Source organism: Pimephales promelas, chromosome 6 (genome assembly GCF_988280905.1).
Source record: "Pimephales promelas chromosome 6, fPimPro1.hap1.1, whole genome shotgun sequence".
NCBI lineage: Eukaryota > Metazoa > Chordata > Actinopteri > Cypriniformes > Leuciscidae > Pimephales > Pimephales promelas.
Window position 1 is genome coordinate 10214461 of NC_142774.1, and position 20427 is coordinate 10234887.

At 35.9% G+C, this 20427-nt stretch overlaps 1 protein-coding gene across 2 annotated transcripts in view; it reads left to right on the plus strand.

Moving 5' to 3' along the window:
• ctnna2 (catenin alpha 2) overlaps positions 1-20427 on the plus strand; it is a 443954-nt gene that overhangs the window by 12393 nt on the left and 411134 nt on the right. The window contains exons 1-2 of one of the 2 annotated variants that reach the window (XM_089132075.1): positions 7760-7883; positions 11727-11835. In XM_089132075.1, coding sequence (XP_088988201.1) covers positions 11734-11835 — 102 coding nt within the window. In that variant the 5' untranslated portion in view covers positions 7760-7883; positions 11727-11733. Of the gene's footprint in view, positions 1-7759; positions 7884-11726; positions 11836-20427 lie in introns of those variants that run through there. The other variant, XM_039689255.2, reaches the window with a different exon arrangement.

Below are 20427 nucleotides of genomic sequence, written 5' to 3' on the forward strand. Positions count from 1 at the left end.
ATACTTTACTGTCGCTTTTGACCATTTTAATGTATTCTTTCCAAATAAAATTATTCAATTATGTTAAAAAAAATTGTACTGACCCCAAACTTTTAAACAGTATGTATTATTGTAAAAAAAAAAAAATATATATATATAATAAATTGTCGGGTAAATCAAAGTTCAAAGACTGTTGACCTAGCTTGCAATGTTGAATTTTAGATTGTCCCTAACATGCTTCTTTACCTAACCAGCACCACTTTCCTTGCTCAATCAGCTTCACCAGATAGACCAAGCTGACCTACTGTACCAGTTAAGCTTCCCTTTGAAATCAGGAAAGAGGCATTTCTGTCCAGTGCTGTGCAGTACACACTTTTTTCCAAACTGAAATGATCGCAAAGGAATCATTTCTAGATCAGGATAACGACTGTCTTGCAGCAGAGCAAACAAGACCGGTCGAATGGTACCAGTCATTATTCCCTCCAGCATCGCATCTGAAGACAGTACTCTGTTGATAATAGCGGTGGTTACCTCAGGCACTGGGAGCATCTGTGCGTCTGCTCGGCCTGAAATAAAACAGAGCCCAGAGCTCATTCTCTGTCTGAATGAGGATTAGTGAACCAAATGGACAGTTTGCTCACAATCCACTTTTGAAAGGAAATCTGTGCGTTAGTTTGGTCTGTTGCCTTGTTAGTCTGACTGGCCTGCTACATGTTTATCCAGCTGACTTCGGCCTTTATCACATTTAGAGGATTCAGTATGCCCTATTTCCCAAGTATTTATTATTCATACAATTTAAGGTAAATAGCATACATTTGAATTTTATTTTATTTATTACAAAGCAAATATACATCTTTATATACACACTGCAAAATGATGATTTAAGTTTCAAAGACCTTAAATATACACAACATTCAAAATAGACATTATCTGAAAGTAAGGATAATTTACAGTTAATTGAGTCAGATTCATTAAAGAACTGGTTCGTAAGAGCCATTTATTTGTTCAATTCAGTTCAGTTCAGTTTACTAATTAAAACAGAATGACTCCGTTCTAAAATTTAGAGATAGTGTATCAGTCTGGTAGCTTCTGAATACTAAAACAAATTACATTTCTAACAATGACCTCATGGTGATATAGTTTTGAAATGTTGCCGTTCCAGTTGGAATTTCGCGAGGGTTTGCTAGAATGTGGGCTGATAAGGAATGCACATTTGTTGTTATGGTGGACTGTGTCGTGCCTGGTCTGTCTCTCTGGTGACACATTCAAGCACAGGCTAGGAATCTGATTGCTAGTTCTAGTGAGCAACAGAACAAGAATAGACTTTATTTTCCTTGAATGCCCAGCTTACCTCTTACATGTAAACACACATTCAGCAGTAAAAAGGCAATGCAGTTTTTTTGGCATCTGTGTCGGTAATAACTTGTATTGCATGTATGCCAGTTGTTTCTCTGTGGTCAGGACTATTAAGAGAGCTGCTCTCAGCAAAAGCAAGCCACCCGTACCATTAATGAGTAATCTCTTCAGTAGAGATCAGCCAAATAGAGATTTATGGGTATTCTATGGGTCTATCGTTTGTAAGATGTTGGGTAACAGTTTGGAGAAACAAACACTCAGAAAAACTGTGAAGTTGCTACCATGTGATTACAGAGTGTGCAAATGTTAGTAGTATGTGGTCATGCGATGTGGAAAATTACGACGCTCAAAGTTCAAAGCAAAGAGATGTATTTTCTTTTACAGAAATCACTTTTTTAAGGACTACAACAAATGGCTGGTAGGGACTACAATGAGCTTCTTCACAAATTTACATAAACACCACCCCTGGTTGCGGTTTATAGATTATCATGACAGGATGCTAATCAATGACTTGAATATACTTGATGAAATTATGTAGCTGATGTGGAGTTAACTAACCAATCAGAAATGTCCTGTTGCATTCTACATGTTGTCACTTCTTCTTGAGTCTCTCCATGTTTGTCCGACTCCGGTTTGAACGCAAAAGGCTTAATGGATTTTGAAATGTTCAGTGTGTGTCTGTGTGAGGTAATCGATGATGCTAACACACAAACACTTAAAACTCCGCCCTCTGTGCCGGGAGCAGCTGCTCATTTGCATTTAAAGGGACACACACAAAAACAGTGTATTTTTGCTCACCCTCGGCAATTTTAACATGATATATATATGAAGAGTTCAGATGCAAAAGCCTCTAAATGCCATTTGAAATTTTCTTCTAAAATGACCATTTTTATCAAGCTTGTATATTTAAGTTCAGTAATTTCACTTAAATGACAATTAATAGGTAATCTTCATTGCCATTTAAGTGAAATTACTGAACTTAAATATATAAGCTTGATAAAAATGATCATTTTAGAAGAAAATTTCAAATGGCACTTAGAGGCGTTTGCATCTGAACTCTTCATATATATATATATATATAAATATCTGTGTGGTATTTTGAGCTGAAACTTCACATACACACTCTTGGGCCATCAGACTTATTTTACATCTTATGAAAAGGGCATTGTATGACCCGTTTAATAAATCAATCACCCATAATCACAAACACAGTCTGAAGAATACTTCCCTCAACTCACTTTCTTTTGAATAAATAAAGGAAACATCGGGCTTAGTTAAAAATATGCATTTTCAACATATTTCAAATTGAGGTAAAAAGCAAGCAAAATCTGTATATTTGAGTGTTGCATAGCCTTTTGTCCTTGTGGCCGTCTCACCGTCAGCCACTGACATGTTCTAGAGACTTGTATCCGCTGTATTGTGACCGTCACCCTTTATCTGCTCTGTGTGCTTTCATTATTCTCTCTACCTCCCCCCCCCACCCCCTCCTATTGCATCCGCTATTCTCCCTCTCTCTTTATTTGTTTCCTCTGCTGCATTTCCTCTTGTCCTCTACTTGTCATTTTATCCTCCTCACTCTCTCGCTCCATCTTTTTCATTCCCCTCTAACTCTCCTCTGCCCCTGTGGCATGATGATAAAAACTGTTTGTGGAGGAAGGAAACAACACAAAACGAAATGACTGGCGATATTCCTGATGGTTAGAAGGTGGAAAGAAAAATGTAATGTGAAATAGTGCAGTGGGTTTAAGTTGCTTCCTGTCAAACGCAGCTACGCCCTCTTGTCCACCTCCTCCTCCTCAACATGTAACAAAGTTATTGGGAGAACATTCTTGGTTTGACACCAGTTTCACTGCAGTGCAGTCCCGACTTCAGACGGATTTAGCGTTCTGACAGAGGTCCTGTGCTTCAGCTGTTAATAGCCTAACAGTTATCTGACTGTCAGCAGCAAGCTAAAACCCTCTCGGAGAACTTCTGTCTCAAACTTCATCCACTTTAATGCTCCGCCAACTAGTTGATTAGTCATTCAGACAACCCACCGGGAAGTCGGTTTTGAAAATATTGGGCTTTGCACATCCCTAATAAAAACCTGAACATCAATGAGTTCTGGAAGTTGCACAGCTGTGGCAGAATTGGGGATTTCAGCACCAAGAGTCTGATATACTTTAAGCGAAATCCAAGAAAGTACTGGTGTGACACCATTTCAATCAAAATCAGGCCAAAACAAAGTTTAATTGAAGGGAGTTTCAGAAGTCCCACACATGAAATATGGACAAACGCGGATTCAATAAGACTTATTTAGTTCTTTAATTTCACTTTAAAGGGGACATATCATGTAAAATCCACTTTTTTAGTCCTTGAATGCATTTTGTTGTATATTTGGAGTGTTTATAAGTACAATAGAATATATATATATATATATATATATATATAAGTATAGAAAAAAAATAACATTTTTATTTTTTATTTTTTTTGCTGCTTGAATAAGTACATAATTGAGGTTAGACAAATGTATGTGTGCATATATGTATGTGTGGTTGCATGTATATATATGTCTGTATAGGTGTATGGATGTATAGAACAACATGATAATAATAATATAAAATTGTAAATGTAAGACTAAGAATTTAAGGAGTACTGTAGGAGTATATAAGTTTTACTTCTTCCTACTCCTTTTCGTATATAAATTAGAAGTATGTCAACAGCAAAGAATTATACATGTATATGTTTGCGGCTCATTTGTTTTGAAGTTTTTTAAACATTGTTTTATTTTATATAATTTCTTTTTATGTTTGAAATAAAGATTTCAAATTCAAATTCAAATTCAAAAAAAAAAAAAAAATTCAAAGATGAAATTATTCCCTTCAGGTGCTTCGTTTATATCTTTATATTCTGTTTTGTTCATATTTTTCGACCTGTTCAGATTTTTCTGTTCTCTATGACATTTTTTGGACAATTACGTCACAGTATTTGCAGCGGAACTGACAAATAAAGACATTGACTACTGGCCCAACACTTCGAGCAATCCCCCATTATTATTTCTCGCTACGATTTTGTAGACCAAATTCAATGATGCAGAAGTTACGAGAGGGCAAGTCAAAAAGTTCGGTTGTTGAATGTAGTGACCCGAAGCATTTCAAGGATTCCAACTTCAACAACCTCCACAAAATTAGTTTGCTGTGAGTATTTGTGTCCTTAACTTTACCGACAGCACTGCAAGAGCTAGTGGCGCCATTTAGCTTCTGTATGCAGGATATATTTAGCATTTTAGCAATATGAACACTCGACAAGCACCGAATGTGAGTACAAATTATTGGCTAGTAGCCTATATGAATTTGCCATTTGTTGCATTTTAATTGCGTAAATATATTGTCTGATGTGTTGCGTGTTTCAGATTGAAGCATGCCACTGTGTTTCAAGCAAGCAGCTCATGATAATGTGTTTTTGGAGCGACTCGTTTACAGTATGTTCAACATGCTTCCCAAATTTTAAAATGAGAATCATTTGTAAATCTGTTGGCAACAAATGAGAAGCTTCTCACTGCAGTTTTTCAACACAATAATAGCTATGGATAGCAAATAAATAAAGACAACCATAAATAGTACTGTAGATTTACTGTTCTGTAAAATGAAATGTTAATGTTTTTCTTCTACTTTCACTTAGAAAAGCTGACCTGAAACTACTCATAGACTGTGGGAGAGAAGCTGGCACCAGATCAGTTAAAAAAAAAAAAGGCTAAATTGTATTATTTTTTTCTTATTTGCATTCGAAATTCAGAAGATTTATTTGGGGAGCTTTAATGCAGGAACACAGGAGGGGGTGTGTGTTTGTGGGTATTGGATGTTTTGCTTGTCTGATATTTAGTGTGGGTTAATCTAAGCTTTATCTTCACCACTCTAGGGCAGGATCTCTGCAAAGAAGTTTAGGCTCAGGGTTTAAATTTAGGATGCGAGGCAGGAATATGCAAAACAGAGTCAGCCTCCCTTTGATATTTTGAGTTATCCAGTGTCCTTGTTTTCTCAATTGCACTCAAAGTTGCTAACGTCATAGTTTCATTCAATTTCATCTTATATTCTCGAAAGATATTAGCATCGGCATATTGAGGTCAGCGTAAGGAGTTGGAGTGAATAAAAGAGGTCAAAAATGGCTGTGCTGGCTTTAGTCTGCTGTGCATGAAGTGTGTATGTGTGTGTGTGTGATGGGGTCACGATGAGTCTAGGCTGATTGAGCTGTCTCTAATCCTCTCTACTGTTTAAGTGTCGCACGGCATCACAGGTTTACATCCCAGACGATTATCACTTTATGTGAGGGTTGTTAAATTGATCCGTTAATCTAGTGGGATTTCATTTTGATTCGTTTCATTGGTAAATGCAATTAATCATGCCCCCTAACCCTTATGTAAAATCCGCAAAAAAGATATTTTCCAATTCAAGCCATATTTTTTTGGATTTCTAAATGGATTGCTGTGAACTGTAGGCCAGTTATTATAAATGGCTTAATGATACAAAACACAACAACCAATATATTGGCTTAGTTGTCTATGTAATATTTTACATCTGTCACAATAGAATATCTTTATATGACTTTCTTCATTTCTGATAATACAGCATGTGTTGTCAAATCAGCGGTAAGGATTCCCTTGTCTTTGTGGCAGTCTCTCAGTTAACACGGCTCTTCCTCCATATGAAATCTTGCTGACCCGTCCTGACTCCATTGTGTAGAAATTGCATGTGTGAAAGTGTCGCATTTCTGCCATTTCGCTCTCCTCGTTATGACTGCTGTTATTATCTTCCTGGCAACCATGCACAAATAGTGTAATTATTCCTGTTACCATTTCCGCGGGATAATTGAAGCATTATTCGGTGATAATGGAACTGAAATAGATCTTGCACAGCTTCCTTCCGGCGAGCTTTTCTGGAGATGGCTGTGTGATATACTGGTCAGCTCACTGTGAAAATAGACCTTTTTCTTTCCTATAAATAAACGTGAAGTCCTTTTCGGTTTTCTTGGAGTGTGTGTGTGTGTTTTTTTTTTTTTTTTTTTTTTTGCCGAGTGAACTGCTAAACCTGATGGTATAAGATAAAGTTTATTTTATTTTATCTAGTTCTACACTCTAAAAATGCTTAACCCAACTTTGGGTCAAATATGGACAAACCCAAACATTGGGTTAAAAATGTAATTAAAAAATGTAACCCAATGGCTGGGTTTGTCCATATTTGACAAACCCAGCAATTTTTAGAGTGTAGAAAACCAATTCAGGGCATTAAAGCAGTGCATCTCAAGTTGTTTTGTTGATTACCCACATTTATCATCAGATGGTGACCAAAACAGTTCCTGAATTGTTTAACAAAAAACTGAAATAGATTAATATTACTATGAACTGCACAGGACCAACGTTATTTCCATAACATATAGTGTTTTATATTTTACAGTTTTGTTTTTACGTATTACTCAAGTCAATAAAAGTAATATTTTAGTCGCAAAAAAAAAAGTGATTTATCATGTGCATGTCGTGAAATGAAAATTCTGTCATTAATTACTCACCCTCATGTTGTTCCAGACCTGTGAGACCTTCGTTCATCTTCGGAACACAAGTAAAGACATTTTTGATGAAATCTGAGAGCTTTCTGACCCCTCAGACAACAACGCAACAACCACATTCGAAGCTCAGAAAAGTAGTAAAGACATTATTAAATTAGTCCATGTGACTCCAGTGGTTAAACCTTAGTGTTATGAAGTGACTAGAATCATTTTTGTGTGCGTAAAACAACAATTTCTTCTCCTCCGTGTAAGTCTCCTACATTGATCATGTAGTAAATCCGGACATGTAGTGTGTGGGTTCTACGTTAGAATGCCAATGCCAATTGGCCTGACGTATAACTGTGGTTACAATGTAATCAGTGTATGGAGACTGAAACAGTGAAGAAATTCTTCAATAAAGTCATTATTTTTGTTTGTTTTTTTGTTGGTCACTTCATAACATTGAACTACTGGAGTCACATGGGCTACTTTAATGATGTCTTTATTACCTTTCTGGGCCTTGAAGGTGGTTGTTGTGTTGTTGTCTATGGAGGGGTCTCGGATTTTATAAAAATATTTTCATTTGTGTGCCGAAGATGAACGGAAGTCTTACGGGGTTAGAACAACATGAGGGCGAGTAATTACTGACAGATTATTTTGGGGTGAACTAACCCCTTCAAGGGGTGGTAAAATGCCATTTTCACAAGATGTAAAATAAGGCTCTAATGTCCTCATCAGTGTGTGTGTGTGTGAAGTTTTAGCACAAAATAGATAAAAGACAAAATATATTTTTATATAGCATGTTAAAGTTGTCACTTTTTGAGAGTTTGCAAAAACGTTTTATGCCTGGCCCCTTAAATGCAAATGAGCTGCTGCAGAGGGCGGGGTTTCAAGAGCTCCTGTGTATTAGCAGCTGCAAACTAAAATGGCAGAAACTGTTCTCCCTTTAATGTTAAAATGTAGTCAGTCAAAGATGGAGAGACTCAAGAAGAAGTGACAACTTGTAGAATGCAACAAGATGTCTCTGAATGGTTAGTTGATGCATTTACTATGTTTCTGATTTGAAGTTAACTATCTTCAATTAGGATATTCTGTTAGGGTAATCTATAAATCACTCATATAGGAACTGTTGTGAGACAGAAATTTGAGCTGACTCACAACATGTAGTCATTTTCTTTAAAAGCAAAGTCTTCCTTTGCTTTGAACTTTGGTTGTAACTTCGGTACTGTTGTTGTTTATGCCCAAACAGCAACATTACACACTAACTGAAGTTAGAAAAGTGAAATAATACTTTACCCTTTAAGATATTTTTGTTTCCCTCATCATTTTGTTCACCTGTGTGCAACACAAAATATAGGAAGTGATTTGTCTCTTTAAAAAGCTAGTTTTCTGCCCTAAATATTAAAATTTTGCTTAGTTTCTTTTCTATAACTTTTTTGGGGGGCATTTAGCATAGTTTTCATCTCTACTGCCTGTGACCTTATCAGAACAGACCTGTGATTAATTTTTGCAAAGGACCCACCATAATAGTCATCATAAGAGTTTATACACATCAAATACTTTTTCATCTCCAAGGAACCAGAACCTTCAATACAGTGAAATATGGCTCTTGATAAGAAGAGAGTTTTTGTTGCTGCAAAGACCCACTGACCCACTTTATTTTTAAGTGGTGAAGTGTGAATGATTACACCAATTTCAAGGTGTAAAATTGGGGTAAAGCTGAGCAGGAGTGGTATCAAACATGTGGTTTAATCGCTGTTACGCCTGTTGTGTAGGACTCTGGAGTGTGTGTTTGACACAACAACTGAGACTGTTGGGATCCTCTCTTGAGGATTCACTGACAGCTACATCAGAAAAGAGGAAAAACAAAACACAGTTTGAGCACAAAAGAATGGTTATGTGACTGGAGCATACAGTGGATGATGGTTTGATCTCTCTAGACTGTTCAATTGTGTCATTTTTAATGTTAATAGTTCAAGCCAACTTTCTTGTTGCCAGTATTGGAAAAATAATACATGCTTATCTGTTCTTCATCATGTGACACTATTCTGGCACATAGTTCAACAATCTTTATGAAACCACTATAGGGAAAAAGGAAAATTAAAGAAATCCTAAATTGTCATTTGTTCAGCACATCATTATATCGGTAATATTTTCACTTTAAAGTACTTTTCAAAAGGAGATCCTTTTGTGTAATTTCAAATCTTGCTTTATCACAATATTTCATGTCTCCCATCTAATTCTAAACTGACTCCAGAACTGAAATAAAGCTGACATAATAGAATAAAATAACTTAAAATATTTTAAATGTTGCTTCGGCAAGTAACTGGAAAAATAAATAAGTTTGTTGAAGTACTATCATTACTTAAACTAAAACTGGAATACATATACTGTAAATGAAAGCTACATAGAAATAATAATACAAATATATTGCTAACAATCAAAATATTAATAAAAATGAAAACTGAAAATCTAAAAATAAAATTGAATGAATAATAATATAAATACTTCTAAAATAACACTGATCATGCAATGCTCATTCAGTAAGTCCATGCATGAAAAGCCATGAAAGCAGGATACAAGTGATTCAAAAAAGAGAGTGAACTTACAGAAGTGATCAAGAATTATTCATTCACTCCAAAGATTACTTCAAACACACGATTTATGAATGTTGGTATGCATTGGTATTCCAGAACAATTCTGTAACAGAGGCGAAATGGAACTCTCAAATATAAAGAACATGAAGAACAACTATGTGTAAAAGTTGCTTCTGGGGAAATCGCAAACTCTCACACACTCTTTCTTCCACACTCTCTCGCAGCTTGAAGGCTTTTTCTTCTCTTAAGTTTCCCCTCAGTTAGGTAAACTTTTCTCCCTCCTGCTACACAGGCCTGATCCTGTACCTCAGATGTCTACCTTAATCAGGAACCACCTGCTTACATTACCAGTGTTCAAAGGGCCTGGAGCTGGGCTTCCTACGTGCATATGTTTTTTTGTAATGAGTATCTGTATGCAGGATCTAAAGATGCAGGAGGGAATCTAGGCCAGTGCTCCCGTGAATGACAATATGATTGAAAATGTACCCACTTTACAGGATCCCCACTACCAAATGAAAGTCGATATTCTCTAACCTAAGATGTCATGGTTGGCGGGATTCTAGCTTTTTGAGTAGTGGTTCTCTAAAAGCTGATTCTAGCAGGGTGGCGGATGGCCACACTTAAATAAGTTATCATGAAGAGTGCAATCTCACGCATCACAGTAACACTGTGGCAATCTCAAAAGGCCTGTGTTGGCAAGATATAAATGTGAACAGTATGTAAACGGAGCTTTAGCTCTTTTATTTTTTTTTATTTTTTATTTATTTATTTATTTAGTACAGGGACAGTGCATATTCATAAACATTTCTGTCAATATGCCAGAATTAGCCTAAAGGCTATTTTTCATCCGCAGTCCCTAGACAGTTGGTAAGAGTCACCCTAAAAAAAAAGAAAAAAATTACATAGTTCATAGCACTAAAAAAAAAATAAAATACATTTAGTAAAATATCTATTATGTTAGCGTATATACTCTAAACACATCAAAACAACAATCGGACAAACATCACGTAAAAAAACATGACAACACATAAGGAAAAAAGTCAACAGTGTGCAACGAGAGCATGTGTAGAAATAGGCTAATGTTGGCAGATCTGATGATCAATAAGACATTTTCTTAACTGAATTTTAAATGAACTATACGTGTTTATATTTATGATTGTTATTTTAAATACGTTACCCTTTTCAGTGCTGCAGTATTTTCTGGCCATGTTGCTATGTTTCTGTTGTTTTGAAAGTGTAAATTTTAGTGGGCTACAGCAATTATATATATATGAGGGGGTTGGGCCTTTGAGCATATTGCCTTTCCAAACAAACAAAAAAAAAATGTTTTTCACAATTTAAAACAATCTATTGTTTTATGTGAATGATTAGGCAGGATGATTTTCAGATCAATTTGAAGCAACATCTATTAGTCAAAAATGTTGTGGACAGATATTTAGTATGTGTTTTGTAGCTTTATTTCAGAGACTTTAACGCATGCATAAAAAATATTCTCTCAAAAATACAAATATGTATGTTGCTCACATATTATGGTAGCCCTGTTTGTGCTATATAGAGTGCAATTTCACCTTTGCCATTAATATGTTTATAAGTAACTGAAAAAAACACAAATGTCAGGGCATGTCAAAACATCTCAAGGACACAAAAAACACCTTAGACCCCAGAGGGTTAAACAGTTAAACATTATTCAATAAAAAAAAAGTAACTTCAAGTATCATGCCAAAGGTTATGTAATTGTTTAGTAAACTCAGATGCCAAATTAAAGGAAACGTTTATGAAGTTTGAGAACTTTGCAACTATATTTTAGGTTCATAACTAATATTTGAGAAATTTAGATCACTTTATGGTTAATATAATTTGATCACTCTAGTCTCTCTATGTGTTTTTTTTTTTTTCCATTAAAAGTGAGATAATGCACTTTGACTTGCAAAAACAATGTCTGGATCCCACATTAAGACTCCTTCTGAAGTCATTAGCCTGTAATATAATGTGTCACCTGAATCTTTTATAGTCTCAATTTTAGCGTGATGGATGTGCAACATTTAAAGACTTTTTCAAAATATAAGCGTTTCAGTTTTAATAATAGATGTGCGGCAGACTCACCGGCCTTTGATTTTGCAAAGAAAGTCATGAAGCATGAAACTGATAACCGAGTCTGTGATGTCTGCACCTTTTCCTTTTATCGTCTTATTAATCTGTCATTCTCTGTTTTTAACATCTCTTTCATCCTTTCAAAAATTCACTCCTCACCTTTTCTCTATTCTCCTTTCTTTCCAGAGTAAACATGACGAGTGCTACGTCCCCAGTCTTGCTAAAATGGGACCCCAAGAGTCTTGAGATTCGCACGCTGACTGTGGAGAGGTTGTTGGAGCCACTGGTCACACAGGTAATGTCCTGTTAGATTTACAATGCTTGCCGTTTCTTTTTTGCTGGTCCGGTTGATTAACCTACAAATTCTATTGTTGATAATGTTAGCCTTAGCTGTGCTATGTGTTTTGGGTTGTGTTAAAGCCCATTTACAACAAGAATGATATTGGTGTCCACACCAACACACAATATAGTTCTCGTCTATAGTTTTCGTCTGCTGCTTTAAATGCTCAAGCTCTTTAAAGCAGGATGGATTCTGATTGCCTGTAAATGATTTTGATACATAATTCTGAGAATCCTATGATATTGTTTCTCTGTGCCATTATCATTAAATTGGCTTTAAACATTAGTGGTCAACTGATATGGAAGTGAGTAAGTATTAATTGTCCTAGTGGGCATGGTTTTTGGTTGCTAATCTCAAAATATTAAGCAATTTATTGGTCTGTCACTAGATAGTTTTATAATTGTCAAAATGTCCTGATGAGCCGTATTAATCAAATGTTTAGGGCTCTATCTAAGAGCATGGTCTGCTAAAGGGTCTAAAGCGCACGGCACAAGTGTCCGAATCCACTTTTGCTAGTTTACCGACAGGAAAAATGGTCAGCGGGTGGTCTAAAATGGGCTAAAAGGGTTGTCCCTATTCTCTCAATGAGTAATGGGTGTGTTTTGGGCATAACATGCAATAAACCAACCAACCAGAGTCTCATCTCCCATTCCCTTTAAAAGCCAGTTGCACTCTCGCCATGGCGGATTCGCTATTTACACACACATATATATATATATATATATATATATATATATATATTGCGCCATCGACTTTAAGACCAGATTTCAATTGTCTATTTCAGAAATAAGAAAAAAGAAAAACTGTACCTGGTGCTGCATTGTTTCAGGTGTATGATAGGGCCCTTCGTATTCAAAATTAACTTACTGTACATCAGTGATGATCATAATGTCATTAATGGGGTGTTTGAAGTCTTCCTTGTATTGGCTGATTGCTGGACAGTGTAGAAAACTGTTCTAAGGCTTTTCTCAGAGCAGTGCAGACTGAATATAGGTTGATTATGCTGGATATTACATCGTTCAGTTTCCTGAAGTCCAGAGCTCACAGCAGGAATCTCATTTTAGACTTGTTTTTGTCTTTGTTTACTCGTGTCTAGGGTATATCTAGGTTTTTTTTGGCAAAGTTATATAACCACTATACAAAGTTTGCAAATGAACAAACTAGCAAACTTCTTGGAGTTTCATACCATCAGTCAAATGTTTGAACACAACTTATTTGGCTCATTTAAATAATAGTCATTAAAAACACAACTGGAACTATGGGAATTATGCAGTGAGCAAAAAGATAAACGAACCAGAGACAAATGGTTCTTGAGTATCAAATCAGCCTATCAAAATGATTTCTGAAGGATCATGTGACACTGAAGACTGGAGTAATTGCTGCTGAACATTCAGCTTTGCCATCACAGGAATAAAGAAAAGTTGAAAATAATACAAATTAGAATGCAGCTATTTAAATTGTAACATTAAATCTGTTTTTACAGCATTTTTAATATAATGCATTCACCCTTGGTGAGCATAAGAGGCTCATACAAAACAAAACTGATCGGTGATGTACAGACTTTTTCCCTTCAAAAAAGCAGAGATTGTTAATGTCTGATGGAAAATTACATTTCCCCTTAAGTAGCTATTGGCTATATTCTGAGCAATTGTGTGTTTTTAAATCACTGTTTTATGTTTTTTATGTTTTTTTTTTTCTCCCCTCATGGAATAAGTTGCCATGGAATGAAGTGTTAGATCTTATAAACCAAAATCATGTCTTCTCATAAAAAAAAACTTCCCATTAAAAGAAGACGCGGAGCATTTTTCTTTTCGCAGCTTTAATGACCGAGTGCAGAAGCAGGATAGACGTCTCTATACATTAAATTATAGACAGCTCATCTTTGTTTATTCTGTTAGAGAGAATATGGTGCAGGGGAAGGCTAGTTCATAGACGCACTGTAATGTTTTGGGATCTACAGTCATGTCCTGTACTAAATACTTTGTGACGGTAAACTTGTTTGGTGTAAGCTTATTTTGACCAAATAAATTAGCATAGACATAGTAATACAAATCCAGGTATCTGTTCTTTTTCTCTTCTGCATTCGCTCACACATGCTTTGATCTAATGATGTTCCTTGACCTCTCACAGAGATGTGCCATTTACCATGCACAGCTCTAAGGACAGACAGTCCAGTTGTCTGGATCTAAATGCCCCGAAGCTGAATTTTCAAAGCTAGGTTGGAAAAAATGTTAGAATATGAGGCCAACAGTCTGTCTGACTATTATGTGAATTGGTTGCTTTGATGTGGAAAGGGATGATTGCAGAAATACCATTGCAATTGGGGTTACTGAACATTCTGTGCTAATTCATAACCAAGGTATTAATAGTCAATTGGTAATATGTGGGATCATGAAGGAATAGTCAATTAGTAATAGGTGGAATCATGAAGGTTGACTGACAAGTGCCCTTGTGGTCTGTAAAACACAGATGTAATGTATGGTTAAATGGGCAGAAAAATCCTGTTGGTGTTCACTTCAATCTATTTAAACACAGTTTGTCTAAATAGTTTGCTCTTCAGGAATTAAACAGTCAAAAATACATATAAGGACTTCATTTAGATTTTGATTATTTGGGATAGTTGTTTTTATTACGTTTGTGCGTTTTTTTTTTGTTTTTTTTTTTTTTTTTTGATAATTGGCTAGTCAAGATTGTTAGGAATTGCTGGTGTAATTGGATATCTAGGGCCTCATGAAATTATTTTATTTTTCCCAAATTATTTTGTAACAACGTTCAAGGCTTAGTGAAGTTGGAAGCAACTAACTTTAAGCATAACTTTATTTAAAACATTGTTAATTGAATTTTATCCTTGAATAGTAATATATTTGATTGTACATTTAAAGGGATACTCCACTTTTTTTGGAAATGGGCTCATTTTACAACTCCTCCAGAGTTAAACAGTTGGGTTTTACCATTTTCGAATCCATTCAGATGATTTTCTGATATTTAGAAGAATATCAGTAACCAGAGAGTTTCTGGTCTCATTGACTTCCATAGTAGGAAAAAACAAATTCTATGGAAGTCAATGAGACCAAAAACTGTCTGGTTACTGATATTCTTCAAAATATCAGAAAATCGTCTGAATGGATTTGAAAACGGTAAAACTCAACTGTTTAATTCTGGGGGAGTGGTAAAATGAGCTTATTTCCAAAAAAAGTGGAGTATCCCTTTAAGTTAAACCAAGTTATTGTGGTAGGTTTTAGGATTCTATGTATATCAAGTTATCATGTTAATACACCACAACATAACATGCAGACTAGTAGTTTTTGTAGTTTAATGGTCACCAAGTCCAAATCGTGATTTTATCGTGAAGTGTTCACCCCTACTTTTGATTTATTCATCAACATTTTGCCAAATTCCGAGAATAAACAATTTCATCTGCATTTTAGACATTGTGGAAATCATAGAGCCCAGACATCACTCAACTCACTGCAATGACAAGTAGGTTGTTCAGCCATTCCTTGGAATATGTTTTACAGGAAGCATGTAATAGCTCAGAACATAAGATGCAGCCGGTGAAAAAAGAGTTTGATTTCAGATAAACAAGCGGATAAAAACATTTGCTCTCTGGGTGAGAGACTGATTGATACTGCCAATTTCCAGCTTTTGTGAAATTTGGAGCTCAGCTTTCATCTCCCGATCCTGGCTATAAACTCCCTTTCTTTTCCTCGTTGTTTCTCTCTCTCTCACACACTCCTCGGCACAATATGACAACTCCCCAAAGTTGTTCGCCTAAGGCTTTCCTATTGTTCTGTCACATAATGGCATGAACAATCATGGGAATGCTAATGGATTCTTAACATGGCGTTAATACTTTATTTGGAATTGGCATCCCAGCTAAATTTTTGGCTTCGGTTCTCCACTCACTTACTGTATTAGGATCTCAGGAGGATCTCTGTTGATCTCTTAGTCAAGTGAAGTCATCTTTATTTATATCCTGTTTTACAATACAGATTGTATGAATAATTATGCCAAATTTGTATCAAAACAGCTTCATAGTGATAACATGAAAATAATAAGACAAAGTTTGTTTCTAGAAAACTAGTAGTCATCGTCCACCTGAAGTAAGGCATATTAACAATATTGTTGAATATTAAATGTCCCCAACTAAGCAAGCCAAAAGCCAAGGCAACAGTGGAAAGGTACCAAAACTGCATCAGGGATAGAATGGAGAAAAAAAAAAAACCTTGGGAGAAACCAAACTCAGTCGGAGGGCCAGTTCTCCTCTGGCCAATGAAGGAACAGTGTGTGATTCGGGCAGCATTACAAGTCAGATTGGATCGGAACATTTGTAGTATTTATCCATTTCTATCTGGTTGGAAGTCGAAGTAATCATGCCGGTATGGAGACGAGTTGTTGAGGATCAGTGCCGATGGCTGTCATGTCGATGAGGTCGGCACTTAAGGATGAGTTGGGATGGGTCCAGGCGCAGGTCCACCATAGAGGGTCCCTCTGGATAAATGGAAATACTAATATTAGTGTAGATGCCATCCTTCTTATGATGTATCAAGAACATCAGGATTTACAGGACATGTTCCTGGTTCCAGCTGATCTAAACAATGCATTGAAATTGAATTATACTGTAGAAGTCTATAGTTATGTGTATGCTATATAGGCCAAAGAGATGTGTTTTTAGTCTAGGTTTGTACTGAGAGAGTGTGTCTGCTTCCCCTACAACGTTAGGAAGATTGTTCCAGAGTTTTGGTGCTAAATAGGAAAAGGATCATAAATGAGATCTCTTTAACATCTCAAATGTTTCTCCTAGACAAAAATAAATAAATAGGTTACTTTAACATCAGATTAAGACTTTGACTAAAGTCTCCTGCTTCTAACACTTGTCTCCTGAGATAAAAACTCTAACACTCTCACAATGGTCTCCTTTTAAGTTTTAGAAGCGACCTCAACAACATCACACACTGTACTCAGGTTTTTCTCCTTAACTGGAGACTTAACTGATTTCATAATTTGTCTCATCAAAAGTTTAGAAGAGATCTTAACAACTTTAAAAATCAAATGTCACCGTATGAAATGAAATATTTCAACCATATAATATGTATTAATAATCAAGTTAGCCAAGGGTTAAGTCTTAAACCATTTAATGTAACGATCAGGAAAGAAAGCTCCAGGGTTAAGACTTCTGTAAGTCAGTTTTGTTAAATACATCGGGTACATTACTGTTTCAAAGAACAAATTATGCATATATGGTTATTATTTCATTTATTTGAAATATTTGCAAGTACTTTTAATGCAAAAAGACCTTAATTAACTTTATAAATGGACTTAAGAGACAAAAAAGCTATAGAAGAATGTAGAATTGTCCCATTTAAGGGGCTCATCTTTGTGTGGGATTCAGCAACCCAAATGGAGAAACTCTAGCTGAGTGTGTTCGTGTTCATGAGCTCAGTGTACAAAAACGGTGCCTTGACAGCCTTTTGGTGAATTTTGCACCCTGGTCTCAATGTATTCCACTTTTATTTAAGGAAACTGCTTAGAAGAGGCCAGAGAACTACTTGATTTCTGGTGTTTTTGCAGTTTTTCTGGCTCTTCTTTCCTCCCATTTCACTACAGTATGTCCTGAGGTAAATGTATGCAGACATTTTGATTTATGACTGTCTCTAATTCAAACAATAGTTCAGCATATTCAGCTGAGGTGCCGTTTAAATCATGTTGCAGAAAGCAGAAGCTTAACGCCAGATGATGAGCTCGGGCTGTTGAAATGCTGAATATTTAAAGTGATTTAAAATGCGGCCATTTGGTGTAGACTGGCAACGAGTCAAGGTCGTGACTCCATTGACGGATGAGGAGAAACTGGCCCATCAGGGTGTGGACTGGACTGGACTGGACACCAGGGATTTGTGACTCACTGATTGAGCAATGTAAGCAGTTATACTGCACCTTTGTGGGATGGCCACATGGATTACATGTGCACTAAATGTTTTTTTATCAAAAAATATGATTTGATTCTGCTAAAGTAAACATATTTGACTTTAATAACAATGTGTTTGGGGGGGAGAGGGGCATTCAATGCTTAACAGATAATGCATATAAGACTCATTTAAGGTTACTAATCTAATAGTAATTTTTCATTTTAAGTTTAAGTACATTTGATGCAAGAAACCTTAACTAACATTACAGTCTATATAGAATCGGCTCATTTAAGGGATTCATCTTATTCAACAATGCAAATGGTGAAACATAATAGATTTTTAAAATGTTATCATAGCCTTGTCATGTTTAGTTTCCTTGTCTTCTGTTTAATTTCTAGTCCTGTTCTGGTTATTTATTGGTTTACATTCCTTGTTTTCATATGTTGCAGATTATGTGACACACCTGGTTCTTGTTGAGTTGCTCATTACCTCTTTTATTTAAGCCCATTTGTTCAGTTCTTTGTTCTGTTGTCTTACCCTATCCATGTAAGCTGTTGCATTATTGCTTTTTTCCCCCTTTCTTTCCTTTCTTTTGTGTCCTCCTTGTTTAGACTAGCTTGTTTTATTGTGTTGAGTATCTTTAACTGGTAAGCTATGTTTCCTCACCTCCTTCATCTTCCTTCTCAATTTTATGTGACAAAAATATTCTAAAAACGTAATATTCTAAAAAAGACCATAAGAAACAAAACTTGATTAGATGGACTCTTTAATAGGCCGGACCAAAAGGGTTCAAACAACCCTCAATGATGACCCGTCACTCATGCCCTCAAACCAAAGTCTTTCCATCAGTGTTTTTCCCTCTTAGTCTGTAATTCATCACACTAACTCTGGCTGGAAGAGCCTGAGTGTTATAATGAAAAAAAAAAAAACCTCTTAATGATTCATGAATCTCTTTTGGTAAGAAATACACAGAAATCGTACTCCAAAATGTTCCTCACACTCATAGACCTGTTCTTTCTATGGAAATATGTCTACGATCAAGACTAAATTGGGGCCCTGAGCTCAGCTTCACTCTTGTGAATTTTGATTTTTTTTTTTTTTTTGAGAAGCGGCTAAAGAACCTTGAAAAATTCACTATAATTTGATGCCGAGAGTTTAGACTACTCTATAGTCTTGCCTTGCTTGATTATACCAGTTAAATGTGTTGTTCAATGAGCTAAAAAGTACAATTAAATATATGCTTTAAAGGTGAAGTGTGTTAACAGATAGAAGATAAAAAACTATTTTATTTTCAGCTAATTGCGTGTAAAGATGGTGTTTGCCTTGTTCATGTTGTTAGTACAAGTAATTTTCTGAAGCATCTTGGTTTTAATGAGTAGTTCTTCAGAAATGGAATAGAGTTCATTGACCCTGTTCTAAAGGAACGCTTTATTGAAACATCTAGAGCTTTATGGTTTGTTAGCAAGTGCCATTCCTTCCCTGCAGACAGTGCAAGGTTTGTTAAATATTACTGCACTAAAAAAAAAAAAAAAAAAAAAAACTTTCTCTTTCTCTCTCCATACAGTATATTATGTGAGGAAGTGAACGAACAGAGTGGAAACAAAAGCTTTTTATCTTTCCAAATCCCCTCGTGTGACCGTGTTTGTGGAGAGGGAAGTGGGATTTTTTTCTTTAGTTGATTTGGAGGATAATTTTCTGACAGGATGGATGATGCCTGTGGATAAGGGATTGTGTTGGTCTGTACAGAGAACAGCATTTTTCTTATACAATGTCAATGCATTTAACCTAAATAAGGCTTATATAAGCTTCAAACTGGCAATAATTTGTCAACAGACTATGAAGTGCATCCGAAGTAAAAGGAATGGAAGAAAATCAGCAACCAAAACTCGTTTCTAGCTGCACTGTCACTCGCTATTCGTTGCATGCTGTCATCTGCTGTAAGTGCTCCGTGACAGGCTTCACGTGCTTTATTAGAGATGCATATTTCCTACTTGATTCCATTATTCCAGCATCAACAGATGTGGTCAGACCTCGCTCTCCAGCTCACACTGTATCAAGTGTACAAAGGCAGACGAAAAAAAAAAATATGCAGTGCAGTTTAGATTTGCATGGCATTGAATTAGGCCTTTAGTTACCTGACATTTTTTTATTTATTTTTTTGACATCTGAAAGGTTTCCAGCTAGTGATTGTGAAAGTGCATTTTGATTATGTTAAATCGTAAGGCGTTTTGGAGCAGCTGTGGCACAGTTGCGAGTCTGAGCTTATTATGAGGTTGACAAATAGAGCTCGCAGCTTCTGATAGAATCACAAAGTATCTATAAGGCAAGTGTGTACACATGCCGCAGGTATTGCATGTAACGCACAGGATCTAGTTCATGGAACACATTCATGGTTGGTCACACATTCTGGCATTGTTTCAAGCAGAAAGGATCTGTTGAAGTCTCCATTTTGATACAATCTTTATCGCCGGTTTTGTTGTATTTCACCCGTCTGGCTTTAGACACTCCTCCTCTGAATCCTATGTTATGGGATATGTTCTTGTGTTTTCCTGACAGAACATCCTGTGTAGCATATTCCCTTAACAATCTTGATCCAGTCCTTGATGTTTATTAATAATTATAGATTATCAGTGTCTGGAAC